The sequence below is a fragment of the Pan troglodytes genome, chromosome 9 (genome assembly GCF_028858775.2).
Source record: "Pan troglodytes isolate AG18354 chromosome 9, NHGRI_mPanTro3-v2.0_pri, whole genome shotgun sequence".
In the NCBI taxonomy this organism is placed as follows: Eukaryota; Metazoa; Chordata; class Mammalia; order Primates; family Hominidae; genus Pan; species Pan troglodytes.
Window position 1 is genome coordinate 26,399,968 of NC_072407.2, and position 18,480 is coordinate 26,418,447.

Consider the following 18,480-nt stretch of genomic DNA (forward strand, 5'->3'; position numbering starts at 1 on the left):
CATTTTTTGAAAGCTTATTTTGTGCCATCCACTCTACTTGTTGATTTATATATTACCTCCTTTAACTTTTCTATATTCCCATAAAAATGAATTATTATCTCATTTTATAGTGGAGATTTAGAGAGATTCAGTTACTGATTGGATCATATAGCGAATGAATGACACAGTCAGGATTTGAATCTGGGAGTTATATTCTGTAAACACTATATTATTCTGAATTTTTAAGCACTATCTGAACCTAAATCATGTTTACTGCAATGTTCAGTAGTTAAAAGGAACACAGCTCATCAGAAGCTATGTATGGTGTTAGGAAACCCTTCTTGGAGATTGAATAGAAAAAGTGTTGCAGGGATCAGGAGCATTTAGATTGTTACCCAAGGGACAAACAGAACACTGTGAGGGAAAAATGAAATGGCCAACTGCTGGGAAATTAGAATAAATCACTTGAGATTCTTGCTATTATTAATGCTTACAGATTTATATCGCACAAAAAGGACATGTTTTAATGGTAAGAGTATTAAATAAAGAAGAGGATGAAAAAGGATTTACAGTTTAGGGCCTTGGAATTTATAACTTTTGTCTGCCCAAAGAAGGATCAATAGGCAATGCTATGTGCTGAAAATAATATGGTATACAGTCACGTAAAGTGTTGTTACCACATGAAGTACAGAGGCCCACTTTTTATGTAATGTAGCCACTCATGCTAAAATATTCTAGGTTTTATTTAATTGTCTGTTTGCCAGATCTGGAAGTGCTAACAGGAGAGGGAAAAGAGCAATTCTTTTCTCTGGAAATGCAACCACTTTTATATATTCTAGGCAGGCAATAAAGAAAAGAATTCGCCCCCAGAATAATTCTTTGAGGACAGGAATTTTGTTTTCTTCATTATATTTCTCTCACTTAACCAGAGTGCCTAGAATGCTAACTGCTAAGTATTGTCGGATGAATGAATACCTTCCAAACTACACCATTCTAATAATTATTTATGGCTTATTGTATATCAGTGCTATTTCACAGAGACAAGGAGATAAAACCACAGGACTGGCCTTTAAGAAGTTTGAAGCTTAATGGCAAAAGAGAAGAAAAGATGGCTAACGTCAGTTGGAGAAACATAAGCTTGAATTCTTCTTTCTAATAGAATATGTTTGTCTTGAGATGATTGCAGTTTTATTCCAGCACATCACTGTTAAATGGAAGTGACTTTCTCCTTCTGAACTGTTGCTTGCAGGAAGCTTTGGAATGGTCTGGTACATGTTTTGGCTTTTGGTGTCTTATGAAAGTCCTGCAAAGCATCCTACTATTACAGATGAAGAACGTAGGTACATAGAAGAAAGCATTGGAGAGAGTGCAAATCTTTTAGGTGCAATGGAAGTAAGAAATTTATTATGGTGTATATTCCTATCTTATTCCCATCTCGCCCCCATTGACCAACCAAACTATCTTACAAGTTCTTCCTCAGCAAAACTAATTTGGTATCAATCATAACTTCTTTTATTTTGGTCCATCCATATTCTCTGACTTAGGAATAATAGCTATTTCCTCCATCTGTCATTTATTTTTTTCCTTTATCCTTTCTTAAGCATTTAAAAATGTACACTGGGTGATAACTATGACTGCAAACCTAAACAATATTTTTAAACAGTTCAATATGGTCTATATTTAAACAAATACAATAAATAGTTGTTCATTTTACATTAAAAAAATCCAAATCAGCCATGAAAAAGGCAATTTTTGGTTTGTTGAATACAGTAGTCCCCTCGCATCCTGAACAGATCTATTCCAAGACCCCCCAGGTTGCTTAAAACTGTGACTAGTACCGAACCCTACATATAATGTTTTTCCTATACATACATACCTATGATAAAATTTAATGTATAAATTGGGTATAGTAAGTGATTGACCACAGTGACTAATGCTAAAATAGAATTATAACAATATACTGTAAGGAAACTTAAGTGAATGTGCCCCCCCCCCCCCGTAAAATATCTTATTGTACTGTACAACTAGTAACTGAAACCTCAGAAAGTGAAACCGCGGTTAAGGGAGGACTACTATATTCTAAATGTAAGTTTAATACATGTGTATTTATGTCATATGTAGTTTAGGAGATACTGAAGCATTAGAATGCCAATAATAGACAGCTGATATAAAAGAATTATAACATAATTTAATTATTTTATTGATAAAATATCATTATCTTTCAGGATTATTACTATGAATATCAAGCATTATAAAGACAATGTTGTGAAGCCCTTTTTTCTGATGATTTGATTTCTTCTGATTTACCTAAAAAAGAGAGAAAACATAGTTCTATTTCAATAATGCAAATGTTTTATTCCACGTAACACTGATACATTGTACATAGTAATTAATACAAAACCACCTGATGTTATATTTTAAAAAGGTGGCTGGGCGCCGTGGCTGGGCATGGTGGCTCACGCCTGTAATCCCAGCACTTTGGGAGGCCGAGGCGGGTGGATTGCCTGAGGTCAGGAGTTTGAGACCAGTCTGGCCAACATGGGAAACCCCGTCTCTACTAAAAATACAAAAATATTACTGGGGCCTGGTGGCGTGAGCCTGTAATCCCAGCCACTCGGAAGGCTAAGACAGAGGAATTGCTTGAACCAGGGAGGTGGAGGTTGCAGTGAGCTGAAATCACTCCACTGCACTCCAGCCTGGGCGACAAACAAGACTCCGTCTCGAAAAAAAAAAAAAAAGGAAAACACTGTTTAGTAAAATTAGTGTATTTAGACATATTGAGGCATTAGGCGATCTGATCAATGATAGTTTCCTTATGCTAAGAGCTGAAAGGTGTCATACACTAGTTGAAGAATCAATGCCCCTTACATATTATGCATTTGTTCTTTTAAAACAAACACCTCCTGCTCCCTAGTCTAGGTGTGTTTGATTCTAGCTCAGATTCTCTACTTCATTTGTTAGAGAATGCCTGTCTTTGACATCTCATCATAGGTTAAAAAAAAAAAGTCTATCACCCATTATTGTTGAGCCAAATTGGCCCTTAATGAATAAGAAAAATCCCATATCATATATAATTCAGAAGTTAAACTTCAATGGTTTAAACACATCTTTACTGTGTAGTTGTTCCATGAGTTAGCTTGGCATTAGAACTTTCCTCTTTGTGTTTCCTTCTATAAATAGACTAATAATTTCTTATGGTGGCTACTCAGAAGCAAGAGGTGATATGGGAGTGGGTGGAAGATTGGTAGTATGCACTGGTGCCCACTAGCTGCAGTTATTTTGAGCAGAAGTTCTGAGTTTAGCCTCGATTTCTAGCCCCAAATTAATGTGATCAGCCTATATCCTATTAATTCATTATGTTCTTTTATTTGCCAGTTCTTGAGAGGTCATATGTCTAGATTAGAAATAAATTTTTTAAATAATCAGAAATTCTGCCTAAGTAAAAACTAATTCCTACAAATGACCCCAGAAAGAACAGCAGGAGAATGAAAAAACAGCATAATCTTCAGCTCCCCACTTCCTATACCTCACTGCTTTTCTAAAGACAATATTTTACTTCTTACTGATGTTTCATATGTTCCTGTAGCTTCAAAGTAAATTTTAAAATGAGATTATGTGGGAATAGAACTTGCATTTTAGTTAATTTGAACTTTTTTTATTGTGAGTGAATTTAATATACAGCAAAGGAGAAAGAGTACTGACAGGAATATCATATACTCATCACATAGGTGTAACAATTATCGTCTTGTCATATTTATTTCACTTTTGTTTTGATGAACTATTTCAAAGTAAATAAAACATCAAAATACTTTATCCATAAATACTTCATATGTATATCTAGAAAAATGATATTCTCCCTCACTATCTCAGTACTACTATCACACTTAACATAATTAAAAACAATTCTGTATCATCATTCAACTCCTACATCATATTCAAATTTCTAATACCATCTATATTCTAACATCTAACCTATATTCAAATTTATTTCTAGCTATTTATTTTGAATCTGAATTTGATCAAGAATCACACATTGCAACTTATTGCAAAGTCTTTTAAATCTGTTTTTCTTTAAAAATATATTTAAATATAGCATATGTACAGAAAAAAACACTAATAGTAAACAATCAGCTTGCTTAATTTTTATAAACTAAACATAAACAGGGAGTTCAATAAATAGAACATTATCAGAATACCATAATCTTCCCTTTAATCCGCCAACAATTTTTTAAGGTATAAGGTGAGATATTTTTCTATTGCTTTTGATGAAGTGCTTTACCATGTAAAGAATAAAGTTCTTAGGAAAGATGATCCTGGTATGAATGAAAGGATCTTTGCCCAACAGGGAAAAGTTCTTTTACTTTTAATAGTATTCTGGAGTCATTTCTTATGCTAACATAATACTATAATGCAGACATTTCTGTCTTCTGACATTTTTATTATCTTTGAAATAAGTGTACTCATCTGGAATTATTTTCCCAGAACATATTGATTTCTTTTTAAAAACTGTACTTTTGGAACCCATTTATGACACTGCCACTAAAATTTTTTATCCAAAGCCACAGAATTCATTACATAGTATTAGGACAGATTTTTGTTTTTGTTTGTTTCTTTTTTGTCTTGCATATATTTATGATCACCACATCATAACTTCCTACTGTGTTGCACTTAAAGTGATCTTTAAAGGGCTTAATTACAGTCACAACCAATACTAGAAATTAGGAGGTTTTCCATTCAGGAATAATTGTTAAATCCACGTGAAAGGTGTTTGCTTCCTCTTTCAGTAATTTAGTTAGGTCAAGGATCCCAAGTTAGCTTTTAACAAAGTTATTTTAGGCTACTGTTTCCTCACCAAACAGTATTTTGGTGTTCAGAATAAAGTAATTGAGAAATAATTAGGGAATATGAGAGATATTTTAATGGCTAAAAATATTAGTCTTGGGGGAGAATATGTACTTGCTTACATTTTGGCATACACTGAAACTTTAAGTACAATTAGGTTTAATTTTTTAAAGGGGTCATATGCAAAGCTGATCATATTTAGGTTGTTAATGTTGAATGCTTTGAATATTTTAAGTAACTAATTATGTGCCGAAGGTACGCTGGGGGTAGACAAATGCTTTCACCCAGCTGTTCTGAGTTTTATAGAACCTTGAACTCCAGTGTCACAGAATTTATAGTTATAGCTACTAGCTATCAAGATAATTTATGATTGATTGATAGTAGAATAATTGACTTAGATTGATTGGTAGTAGAATAATTGACTTCAGGTAGGATCTAGAATACCGTACTCTTAAGTTTTTGTATCTTTCTTTTCATGAATACATTGGATTTTCAACGTTTTAAATGAAATGTTTTGGATATCACAAGCTCACTGATGTGGCAGTGAGTTTTTGCTGAGATATGGTCTATCACCATTAAAAAAATAAAACAAATGGAAAAAAAACCTTAAGAAACTAGGACCTATGCTTTTGGAATCAATTTTCTATAATTATGTAATCCTGCATATTCCTAAAGCTGGAACAATCTAATAAGTTGCAGTGATTGAGATCTTATTTTTTTTCTCTTCCAATGATTATTTACGTAGCTAAGGTTAACTGGGTGGTTATAATTAATGCTTCACTACATCTTCCTACTTCCTACTTATGACCTGTCATATACATCCTGAAAATGCAAAGCACCTATTATTCCCACTTAAGTTTGAAAATATTTAAAATGGTCATAATGTCTCTCTTTTTGGAATTTCAGAAATTCAAGACTCCATGGAGGAAGTTTTTTACATCCATGCCAGTCTATGCAATAATTGTTGCAAACTTCTGCAGAAGCTGGACTTTTTATTTATTGCTTATTAGTCAGCCAGCATATTTTGAGGAAGTCTTTGGATTTGAAATTAGCAAGGTATGTAAAATGTATTCTTATATAAATTGTGGATTACCTGTGTATTTAAGTGAATACTAAATTCATTTGCAAAAATTTTTATCTTCTAATTTTCAGAGATTATTCATTTATTCATTAAACAAATAACTGCTAGGAAATAGAAGCAAAGTAAAATGTTTCATTGTCTACTGTATTCTGTTGTCTGCTAGAATTGCTCTCTGGTACTGAGAATACAGGCAAAACAAACCTAGTTTCTGCCTTCATGGAACTTAGAGCCCAGTTGGAGCGAGCAGCGGTGTAATCTTTTCCCTGTAAATAAACATAACTCCCTTTAAGTCTCAGCTCACAGACAATGTAACAAACAAAAAAAGCATTCCATTCAAATAGAATTCTACTTACAAATTTCCAATCTAATTATTCTTCAATGCTCTTAGAACTCTTGTCCAGCTACAAGATATGAGGATTGTAAAAAGAAAATCTGAAAACACTCTTATATTTTGTCCATCCAATCTATTATTTTAACAAGTATTTGTTGAACACAATGTGCAGAACTTTATGTGAGATGCAGAAATAAAAACATGGTTTCTGTCCTCAAAATGCTCACAGCTTGGTGGTGTAAATGTGAAAGTAAGTTACCAATTAGAATACAGCATGCTAACTTCCACAGACATTTGTTCAGAGCTATGGGAATATAATCATTTTGAGATTTTCTATGAGGATAAAATGAACACAAAAATACTACTCTATATTTATATAGGAACTCGAAATTTAGAAACTACTCTCATATTCATGAACAACCTTTGTTGTTTGACCTGTTGAACAACAATCGTCATTTCTATTGAAATGATGGGGAAACAGAAACTAGAGAAAGCATTTAAATTGCTTAAAGCCACGCTAGTAATGCATGACAAAATCAAGTTTAGACAGATTCTTTGATTTCTGTTTAATTATCTTTACTATGCCATTCAAATTCAGGTAAATCATATATCCATTCAAGTATTTAGTGAGTATCTGCTCAATGCCATCTCTGTGCCAAGCCCTTTGCTAAGTCCTGAATACATTGTCTGTGCTGGCAATGGTCTTGTTATCTCTCTTCATGTCATTACATAAGTCCAGCTGGGCTCGCTATTCATATTCTATCTCTACTTGAAAGACTATCTGAGACCTGGGACTGAAGAAAACCTCAGTTTAGGAGTAGCTATTCTAAGAGCTCTTTTGTAATTCCTGTTTCTAAGGAAACTGTTTCCTCCATCCCTGAGAAGAATGGCTGCTTTAGACAGAGCTCTTCTCTCTAGAGCTGATCAAACATTCCAGGGTAGCCTTTGGGAACTCTGAGAGGTGTTATACTTCTCAACAAAGGCTGCTGGAGGTGTGAGTCCATTTTCATAATCTAGGACAAATATGATACTGACAGGCTATTAATAAAGCCAGTTCTCGGGGGGAGAGTGAGGAAGCCAACTGATGTTAATGAAACTGTGTGGTCATTTTGGTCCTGTAGCTCCAATTAATTGAGAATGCTTGAGTAAAAGCAATGGTATTTTGCAAAAAGTAATTATAAATCAACCAGCAGATGGGTTGATTTATTTCATTCATTAGTTATATTTTTAAATAAAATTGTGGATAAATTCACACACACAGATTGGTCTTCAGATACTAATTAGTTTAAAAAATTCTGACTTAGCTGAAAAAATTGTATAGGAGATGATGGAGAACATAGGGAATTTGCTTTGGGTCTAGACTGACATGGCTTCAAATCTAAGTTCTACAACAAAGTATTGGTATATAATCTTGGGCAGCGTTTTGAATAATTATCAGCTTCAATTTTCTTATCTCTAAATAATGGTATTAACTTAATACCATTAAATGATAATGATATTATTTAAGAAGTGCAGCCAAATTTAGGTGAAGTAAGTAAAATATTTACATGGAGGGTCATTCTCTGCAACTTTAGTTAAATTGGGTATCCTACAGAAAAAAATATGAGTGCAGTGGCTTAACCTTCGTTCTAAGTATACTGACTTAGTTCAGACAGCACCGTATATATAAATAAAATTGTAACATAGATTTTATATCAGTTAACTATATGTTAATTGTATTAGTTAACTGAGATATACATATATATATCATTATATATTGGCATAGGCTAATACAATATATATCAGGTAAATACTTTTTTCATTTTTTAAAACAAGTATATATATATATATATATATACACATACACATATATATATATAATTTAATATATTATATCAGCCTATGCTTATATGTAACATATTCAGGCCCTTGAAAATGGCATATCAGCAGGTCAGTGCTAGGATTAACCAGCAATTTGAAAGGTCAGATTATAAGGGCAAGCCAAATGAGAATAGACATCCATTCCTTTTGAGCTTCCTATTTAGGGGAGGAGAAGAACAGTGTTGGCTGGTTGTGCTTTGCTGCTATTTCTGAACAAGACATGGATCAGATAGGAAGACATACGATCTAGACTATGACCCAGAAAATCTAAAAGAAGGATGAGGCAAAAATCTAATTACCTGGAGTTTCTATGAAGAATAGATCAATTATAAGCTCAAAAACATTTATCCCAGCCTTGCAAAACCTTAAAATAATAAGCAAACTTGTATGTAATTGACATGAATGATCTTTAGGAAGGTTTTGATCATTTTGATGATGTGTCAAGTGATTACTCATGATAAGTCCCCAAAAGCCAAGAAGACCACTGAATAGCTCAAAAACTTTTGAAACCTCTTTGGCTCTTTTGAGGTCAAATACAGAGTATATCCACATATTGTTTAAGAAAATAGGAGAGTCAATACCCTTAAATGTTAAATCAGTATGCTAAAATAGTCTAAAACTTGTCTCATTAACCCGGTAGATTGTTAGCACCTTGCATTTTCCATAGTGCTTTGCACACCCTTTGCTGAAAGTGTGAAAAAATAACCATAGCTTTGTTCCTTTCTTATCCAAAGTAGTCAAAATGATTGTTCAAATAGATAGTAAATAACAGAGGATTTTCAATTAAAAAACTTTTCAGATGTATTAAATACTGGGTCAAAATGCAAGACGTTTGTGTGGACTTAGGCAATGTGGTTACTCCCAAACTTTTAGCCTGCCTTTATAAATGCCAAAAATATGCCATGTAATTCTATACAAATCCTAACATAGTGTCTTTCAGAATGTTTTTGTTGTTATTCAAAGGTTTCTTTCTACACATTGACTGCTTGAAGTATATTTACTCCATATTAAGAATAAAAAGCCCTGTACTTTTCTCAGGATGCTAGTCTCAAAAGTGATAATGATTTTTTTTTTCTAATGTCAGTTTACCTGACATCTTTATTTAGGTACCTGTTGAGCCCCTGCTACATACCAAGTTTTGTACTAGACTCAGCACATTAATATATATTGTCTGATTTTATTTGATTTTTTCCTTCTCATGGCAGTGGTGCTAAGAATAAAGGCCCAGTCTTTCGACTCACGTAGAACTGATTCAAAACTTGGCTCTCACAATCACTTAAGTCTTCTGACTCTAAATTTTTTTTATTTAATAAGAACACTATTAAAATCATCCATCTGGGATGGAAGAGATCATTATATAGCCTGAACAGTTAACCTACTGTGGAATCATTTACTGTCTCAATTAATTATTACAACTCAAATCCATGATTGTGATACCTTACTATACACCAGTGTAAAATAAATTGGAATCTTTGTCTCAAACCTTCGATAATCTAATTGGAAAGACATACTTAAACACAAATTATGAATGCCATCTGCCAACAATTGTTCTTCAAAGTATACTTGGTAAAAAAACTTCCTTATGTGTTTACATTCAAAGTTTATTAAGTCCACGTATGTGGTAATACATAATTCAAATGCATTTTATGTATACTTACTGTCCCCATAATGCTTAGAACACAGTGCTTTGTGTGTAAGTAATGGTAAAAATATGTGTTTAACTGATCTTGGTGCGTAAAGTTTTAAATTGGGCTATTTAGCATGAAATTAATTCAGAAACTATATGCCACCATACAAAAATGTGATCAAGTATTGATATTTGACACAGAAAATACTTAAAATTGAAGAAATTATCTGCATTACCTGGGATCTTACTCTATAGAAATTATGTCTGTGCTATAAAACTCATGATATATATATTTAAAGTGCAAATATGCATTTTTCCCATATGAATTAAACATGAATTTAAAATACAGCTTCTTCAGGATGTGACAAATGTATTTTTCCTCTCTCTCTCTCTCACCACTTTTCCTCTCTTTCACTAAGGATGTATTTGTGCAAACACATTTAACAATATCAGAAGAGTTGATTCATACTCAAAATTTACTGATGCATTACGTGGCAAAAAAAAAAATTACCTTCTAAAGGAATCCAAGTAAATTTAGCTTTTCTAATTTATTCTGTGGAAGGCATTACTTTTTCTAGGAATGAGTAAGTGATCATTTGGAAAGAGTATTTTTCCTTCCTTTGTCCATAAAGATGTGATGACAGATTCAGAAACAAAGGCCATTAAATTGCCCATATTATTTATGGTTATGTCTATTTCTCTCCCTTCTTGTTTTTCATCAGGTTGGTATGCTATCTGCTGTGCCACACTTAGTAATGACAATTATTGTGCCTATTGGGGGACAAATTGCAGATTTTCTAAGAAGCAAGCAGATTCTTTCAACTACGACAGTGAGAAAGATCATGAATTGTGGTGGTAAGTACATAAGTGGCACTAAGGACATGTTTTTAGTTCAATCAGTTTAACCTACATGAGAGAATAACTTTTTCTACACATATCAAATTACTTAGATGCAGTTACATTTGTGCCTTCATTATTCACTTAAAATAACTTCCTCATATTACATCAAATTTTTCATAACTCCTAGTTTTAAGTAACTGCTTAATAATGCCATTTGTGGCCAGGCACGGTGGCTCATGCCTGTAATTCCAGCACTTTGGGAGGCCAAGGTGGGTGGATCATGAGGTCAGGAGTTCAAGACCAGCCTGGCCAATATAGTGAAACCCCATCTCGACTAAAAACACAAAAAATTAGCTGGGCATGGTGGTGAGTGGCTGTAAGTCCAGCTGCTTGGGAGGCTGAGGCAGGAGAATTGCTTGAACCTTGGAGGCAGAGGTTGCAGTGAGCCGAGATCACACCATTGCACTCCAGCCTGGGTGAAAAGAGTGAAACTCCGTCTCAAAAAATAAAAATAAAAATAAATAAATAAATAATAATGCCATTTGTATTTATTGTAACTAACTCACCTCTTCCAATCATTGAAACTTTAGGTTGTTTTGGATGTTTTTCTTTGTTTGTTTTTGTGTTTTTGAGATGGAGTTTTGCTCTTGTTGCCCAGGCAGGAGTGCGATGGCATGATCTCGGCTCACCACAACCCCCGCCTCCCGGGTTCAAGCGATTCTCTTGACTCAGCCTCCCAAGTAGCTGGGTTTACAGGCATGTGCCACCACGCCCAGCTAATTTTGTATTTTTAGTAGAGACTGGGTTTCTCCATGTTGGTCAGACTGGCCTCGAACTCCTGACCTAGGGTGATCCGCCCACCTCGGCCTCTCAAAGTTCTGGGATTACAGGCATGAGCCACCGCATCTGGCCTGGATGTTTTTATTAAACACAAGGAAAGCTTCATGAATCTCTAGGATAAATTATTATTATTATTATTATTATTATTATTAGTTTTGAAGATAGACTCTCTGAAGTGGAATTTCTAGGTCAATAAGTTGGAACATTTTTAGCAGTTTTGGCTCATTGGTAAAATTTCAAAAATTTCTGAAGAATTTCTATGTGTTTGCTTCTGAAGGTTTTGGCATGGAAGCCACACTGCTCCTGGTTGTTGGCTATTCTCATACTAGAGGGGTAGCAATCTCATTCTTGGTACTTGCAGTGGGATTCAGTGGATTTGCTATATCTGGTAAGATATAATTTTTTTTCTTTGTACTTGGGACATTCTGATTTTGACTGCTGATAGAAGACACATACATATATCTTTTTATAGATATCTTCATATATATCTTTTATATGTTGAATAATAGTCAAATATTTCCACTAGAAAATGAAAAAAATAAAATATTGAGAAAACATTTAGATTTGTTAATACTCAATTTCCTCCTGGACTGCCTTTTGTTGTTGTTGTTAAGAAAACATTACCTCTTCTCTGTGGAGTGAACATCACATATTAAGTATTAGATAAGAATTCATACCTCATTCTATTCTCATTATATCCCAGAGAGAAATTATCACAAAGTAATTAAGCACGTGTTCTGTACCCAGTATATTTTAAGGAGTTGTGATGTGTGGTTCTATAGGTATTTACTTCTAAGACGTTTAGGATGCCCTGAGTCAAAACTTATGTGTGTATTTCAGGTTTCAATGTTAACCACTTGGATATCGCTCCAAGATATGCCAGTATCTTAATGGGCATTTCGAATGGTGTTGGCACATTGTCAGGAATGGTTTGTCCTATCATTGTTGGTGCAATGACAAAGAATAAGGTAAGATGGTCAAAACAGATGTTTAGTCATAGAAGACAGTTTCTCAAAATGATAATCTTTTTGGAAAATAGTTAAAATATTATCCTTAGCATTTTCTTTCTTGTCCAGTCACCACATCTCTGAGTGGGAAATATAAATGAGGCTCAGAATACAGTATCTTTTTAAGAATTCCAAGAAAGTCCATTTCCCTAACCAATAAGCAATATGTTTCTCAACCCTTTTTAATAATTCTAATACCCCTGATGTGATAAAAACCCCTTTTGTCTCTAGCTTATTAAAATACTCAAGCAGATGTCTTCTGAGCTTTGTTTGTAAACCTCAATTCAGACTCCTCTGCAGTTGTCCAAGGAAAAATATTATCATCAGCTATTTGTACTTATATGTGTATGCAGAGCTTTAAAATTCTGGTTTACTACAAGTAAAGAAACAAAGGAAATGGAATAAAAAGATAAGTAAATCAATGGAAAAGAAAAGAGATTATGAATATTTTAAAAATCAGCAGGCCATAGATATATTTGGAATTTTATTTCTAAACTTTTAGATTTAAAACATTAAATAATAAAAGTAATAGTATTACAGAAGTGTTATATAGAGTGTTTGCTTTACATAATCAGGACATGGATTTTTCCCAAATATAGTGTTTTATGAAAACTCAGTGGTGGTGCATTCAGAGAAGATGTTAGGCGTTTAAATCATGGGGAGTCAGTTCTCACAGTGCTGCTTTTTGTCACTGCAGTCACGTGAAGAGTGGCAGTATGTCTTCCTGATCGCTGCCCTAGTCCACTATGGTGGAGTTATATTTTATGCAATATTTGCCTCAGGAGAGAAACAACCCTGGGCAGACCCGGAGGAAACAAGTGAAGAAAAATGTGGATTTATTCATGAAGATGAACTCGATGAAGAAACAGGGGACATTACTCAAAATTATATAAATTATGGTACCACCAAGTCTTATGGTGCCACAACACAGGCCAATGGAGGTTGGCCTAGTGGTTGGGAAAAGAAAGAGGAATTTGTACAAGGAGAAGTACAAGACTCACATAGCTATAAGGACCGAGTTGATTATTCATAACAAAACTAATTACTGGATTTATTTTTAGTGTTTGTGATTAAATTCATTGTGATTGCACAAAAATTTTAAAAACACATGATGTAAACTTGCAAGCATATCAACCAGGCAAGTCTTGCTGTAAAAATGAAAACAAAACAAACCCATGAGGTTACCATCAAGTGCAATCTGTAAAATTGTGAAGTTCCATCATTTCCATTCAAGTCATCCATTCTTGCATTTGTGACTTAAAGGTTGACTGGTCAAAATCGTAGAAACAAGCAGTTACACATTGGATTCATATGAGCTAAAACTCATCACTATTTACTAAAGCACAACATCTCATCCTACAAAAGTTAAGAAGCCAAAGCTACTTGATCATGCAAAACGCACTTCTATATTTGTTACACTGTATTGCAAGATAGCACACAGAAGTTGGCTGCGTCAAGTAGAGGCGACATTTATTAAGTGAAAATCATGGAGTTGGGGTATCTCTCAATTAAAGAAATACATTGTGAACTATCAGCTACAAAGTTGTACTGAATAACTATTAGAATTGCATAATGTGAGATATTTTGTTAGTCCTCAAAAGGAATATCTTGCAGTGTTTTCTATGAAATGCTTGGGCACAAACACTTATTTCTGTGAAAGAGAACATGTAAGTTGAGGGGTATGCTTCATGTTCTTCCATCCATCTACCTAACAGTATGAAACAGGTCACATTTCAATAAAATCAAACTTTTCATGTAGCATATCACATAACTTTTTTGCAAAAAATATAAAAAGAAATAAACTTCAATGTATTTTTTATTACAACTTTGTACTGGTTGTAACTTGCATTAGAAAAAAAAAGAGATATATACACCACAAAGAATCTAATAAGAAATTTATTATGGAGATATAGCCCTTAAAATGCAATATTAAGAACAAAGAAATAGAAAATGGTTTAGATATCCTTCTTCCTTCATAATTAAATACTATATGAAACTTGTGCCACAGAGCTATATATAATATGAAAAGATTAACTTCATAGAGATATTGTAAGTAGGTAATTTTATTATTTAAAGTCCTATTAAGAAATATTTGTCTTAAATATATAGGACAATACATTATATTAAAATGGTCTCTCTCTATATATATCTGTATATCTTATACATGTCCATACACAGAAACATAATAAACAATCTTCACACGAAACCAAAAATAGCATACACCTAATGTTGGGTTAGGGAATTGCAATTTCTACTTTCATAGAGTCATAGAATTTTAGGTGGGGAAGAGGCATTTTGCTTGTCATTTCTTAATATAACTCAACAAGAATTGCAACATTTGTGTACCAAGCAATAAGTGCAATGCATAAAATTTCCTGTCTGTATATTACCTTCATTTTGCTTGTAGTAGCTGTTTGGGTGGTTGGAATGATTTTATTTTTCTTTTAAAAAAGCTAACATCAGACCCCTTTATAGTGTCCTAAAATTATGATAATACATTTCCCAATTCAACTCAAAATATTATTGGTGTATTTTGTCTATTCTGGATATTTGATCTGTTCAATGTACTGTGCTAGTGACTGGAGGCCCTGCTACTGCAAATATAAAACATAAAGTTCGTTTAAAAAAATGCAAATCGTTCTTTACCTTAAGAAAAAAAAAATACCCTTTGCTTTGTGCCTCAAAGTGATGTAATGTGATCACAGCTTTTGTTGTGTTGAATGAAAATATGTGGACTGTCATTTTGTTGCAGCAAAAAAGTGTTAATAAAATGCTCTATTTATCCTTTTTAAAAAAGCAGTGCATTAATCATACATTAATTTGGATTTATTTAGTATTTAGTTTTAATGTGAATTTAGCTGGTGGAGACCCCAATGAAGCCAAATCTAGGCTTCAAGAACAACAACAACCTTTTGAGCCATTGGGGATCTAATGAAAGAACACGGCATTCTTTAGATTGTGTGGAATGTGGTTCCATAGAATTTTAAATCAATAAAAAGGTCTCTGAGTCAAACTCCAGATTTCAATGAGTTTTCTCACAACTGCTGCTAAGTTTAAAGAAGAATTTAGGAAAAAACTAAAAACAGGTCACATCAATATTACCACCTAATTTTAATTGCACACATACCCTGTGCTAGGTAACTGTCCTAGTCATTTTTTGATATAGGATCTCATGTAACTACACAGTGGCCATCCAAAGTAGGTGCTCTTTTTTATTCCCAGCTTGTAAATGAAGAAACAGAAATTCAGAAGGTTTGGATAGCTTTATCAAGCTAAAATGGTATAATGACATTATATTATAATGTTTCAGCCAAACCAATTAGCAGTAAGCAGGCTTTATCAAGGCAGCCAAAAGAATGTCTTTGTCACTGGAATGGAAATAATTTAGCTCAGATTCCCTATCTTATAGATATGTAAAAGACAATAGGGGTAAATATGTATAGAATCTATGTATAGAATCTATAAAATATAAGACTCATAGAACTTTACTGCCCAGAGGATTTAGGAGATGATTTAGTTGATATCTGTTGTTGAATGAATGAGAACACTGAAGGCCAATAAAAGGAACAGACTTGATCAAGGGACACAGAGATTGTTATGGAATTGGAAAGAAATTTTGATGATTAGCTGTGCATTTATTTTTATTTTCTCTTTAAAGAAGGTTTCCATTTGAATTAATTAAATGACCATTTATTGCTTCTACCACTACTCCCATGTCCACCACTCACATCTTCCAATCTTCTGCATAAAGAAACGATGGCCAGAGACCCAGCCTAGTTCTTAAGGAGGCTCACAGGCCATTCTCTGCAGAACTTGGTAATAGGAATAAAAATGACTTGAATTTAACACTATATAATTTCTCCAATTCCATAACAAAAAGTTTACATTTCTCATAAGAAAATTGTTCTTACCTGGGAGAGATGGAGTATGCCTGTAGTCCCAGCTACTCCTGAGGCTGAGATAGAAAGATCACTGGAGCCCAGGAAGTGCAGGCTGTAACACACTATGTTTGTGTCTGTGAATGGTCACTGCACTCCAGCCTGGGCAACAGAATGACACCCATCTCTAAAAAAAAATTGTTCTAATGATGTCTCCAAATATTACCACCAGCCACATTCATTTTCTCATCTCTCAACCCTAAAAATTCATTGTCCCCTTCTCCTCTTCCTCTGCCTTTTTTTCTCAATTTCCTCCCATTATCATATGTGTCTTTTTTTTGCAGTTTGCAAAATGCTTTCCTATGAATTGCCACATTTTGTCTTCAATCTGCCTTTTAAAATTAAAAGGCCAAGTATCATTATTGGTATTTCTATTTTCCAGGTAAGGAAGGCAGGTCTAAAAGAGTGTAGTAAACTTCCTAAAGATTCCCCAGCAAAGATAGAACTAGAATATCGACTATCTGGCCACAGCAAAAGAGCATTTTCTTTTTACTTTTAAGTCATTTTATTACTTTTCTGATTATAAATGTAGTATTTGGAGAGTAGGGGAGCTTCATTAGGTGTAGGACAGCATTAAAATCAATGAAAATAAAGTAATCAATAATTATTCTACCCAGGGATAAGCACTGTTAACATTTCGAGAATCCCTTCTGTGAAAAACACACATAAAACTTACATTCTATTAATTAAATACTATTACGTATTATTTAGTTTGCAAGTTCAAAATTATACTTGATTTACTATTGATACCTAATGTTCATTTAACAGTAGAGCCTGTTCATTTTCTTATTTGAATAATAAAGTTCTATAATCTAATATTCGATTATTTAATAAGAACTATATTTCATCTATCTATCCCATACCTTATTTATGAACATTTTAGTTATTTCCAATATTGGCTGCTATAATCAGTGGTGTTATGAATATCTTTGTGTTATCATCTTTGCACCCTTTTACCTTTATAATGTATGGACCCTTTTGGGAAATGCAAAGTGACATATACACATCTTCAACCTCTATAACCATGATGGATAATCAAGTTAACATCAGTGGTTTATTATTTCTGTATTTATCTACAGGAAATACTACTGGCAAATTGTATTTTCTGGGGTTCACTTACTAATTGATTTGTTCAACTCAATAAATGTTTTTTAATCACTCATGCTATGTGAGGCACTGAGGATTCACGGGTGAGAAGATGACCCAGTCTCTGAGGCATTTATTTACGTGGCCCCTAGTTGCCCAGCAAGACCACACAAATGTGACTGAGAGAAGCTTCTGGACACAGGGCCCTAAGTAACAACTCTGAAAAAGGAATTTTCTTAAACTTCCATACTCCTGAAGATGAATTGCCTTCAAGTTGCTCCCCATATCAAATTGATTGATTGATTGATCATAGTTTCAGGTAAGAAAGCTTCTCTCAGCCTCAGAAAGCCTCATGCTGCAGGAAGTCTAGGTCATGGGAGATATCAGCATCTAGTGTCTCCAATACCTGAATCTCTGTAGAAGAAGAGATGGTCTAAACTTTTAAGTGTGTTTTCTAGTTCTTCAAATTTCTTTTTGTTGTGTTCCTTTTCTGGGCTTCTCATGAGCTGTAAATTTTCCCTTTCCATTTCTTCCTTCATCTACTCTCAGTTTTAACCACAAATAGAGACTACTAGGATTTAATTCTTTTGGTAGTGATATAATTAGCAGGGACTTTAATTTTTTTTCTTTCTATCTTCATTCAAGAACTCAGACCTGAATTTTCATTCAGCTACTGTCAAAAACACCTTATTTGTAAAGGTTTGTCTAACACTGTTCAGTCCCTTAAAGTGTTCAAGCTTCGCCAAGGTTTTCCCTAAATGCAGCCAGGCATCTAAAAATTGCATTATCTGGATGTTTAATCCTGACCCCTGCCCATATTCAGCATCATTGATTGAAAGAAACCCTTAGCTTTCACCAAGAGCAAGCAAAATGAAGAAATCTCTTCAGTCTTGTTAAACTACATTTGAGGACGTGTTTTGTCACTTTGCCCAATGTGCATTAGATAAAGATCCTTGCCTTTCTAATAGTTTGAGGAATGCTTTTTGTGTTGCACTCGTGTGCTGTCAACAATTAGACATGAAAGACATGAAGCTGGTCATGTTTCCTTC

General features: G+C 33.8%; 1 protein-coding gene across 2 annotated transcripts in view; it reads left to right on the forward strand.

Annotated features, from left to right (window-relative positions):
• Positions 1-15,206, forward strand: part of SLC17A6 (solute carrier family 17 member 6) — a 41,622-nt gene extending 26,416 nt beyond the window's left edge. For both annotated transcript variants that reach the window (XM_003312961.6, XM_009460084.5), the window contains 6 exons: positions 1,229-1,371; positions 5,728-5,877; positions 10,443-10,575; positions 11,678-11,788; positions 12,241-12,368; positions 13,105-15,206. In XM_003312961.6, coding sequence (XP_003313009.1) covers positions 1,229-1,371; positions 5,728-5,877; positions 10,443-10,575; positions 11,678-11,788; positions 12,241-12,368; positions 13,105-13,440 — 1,001 coding nt within the window. In that variant the 3' untranslated portion in view covers positions 13,441-15,206. The remainder of the gene's footprint in view (positions 1-1,228; positions 1,372-5,727; positions 5,878-10,442; positions 10,576-11,677; positions 11,789-12,240; positions 12,369-13,104) is intronic.
• The last annotated feature ends 3,274 nt before the right edge of the window (positions 15,207-18,480 follow it).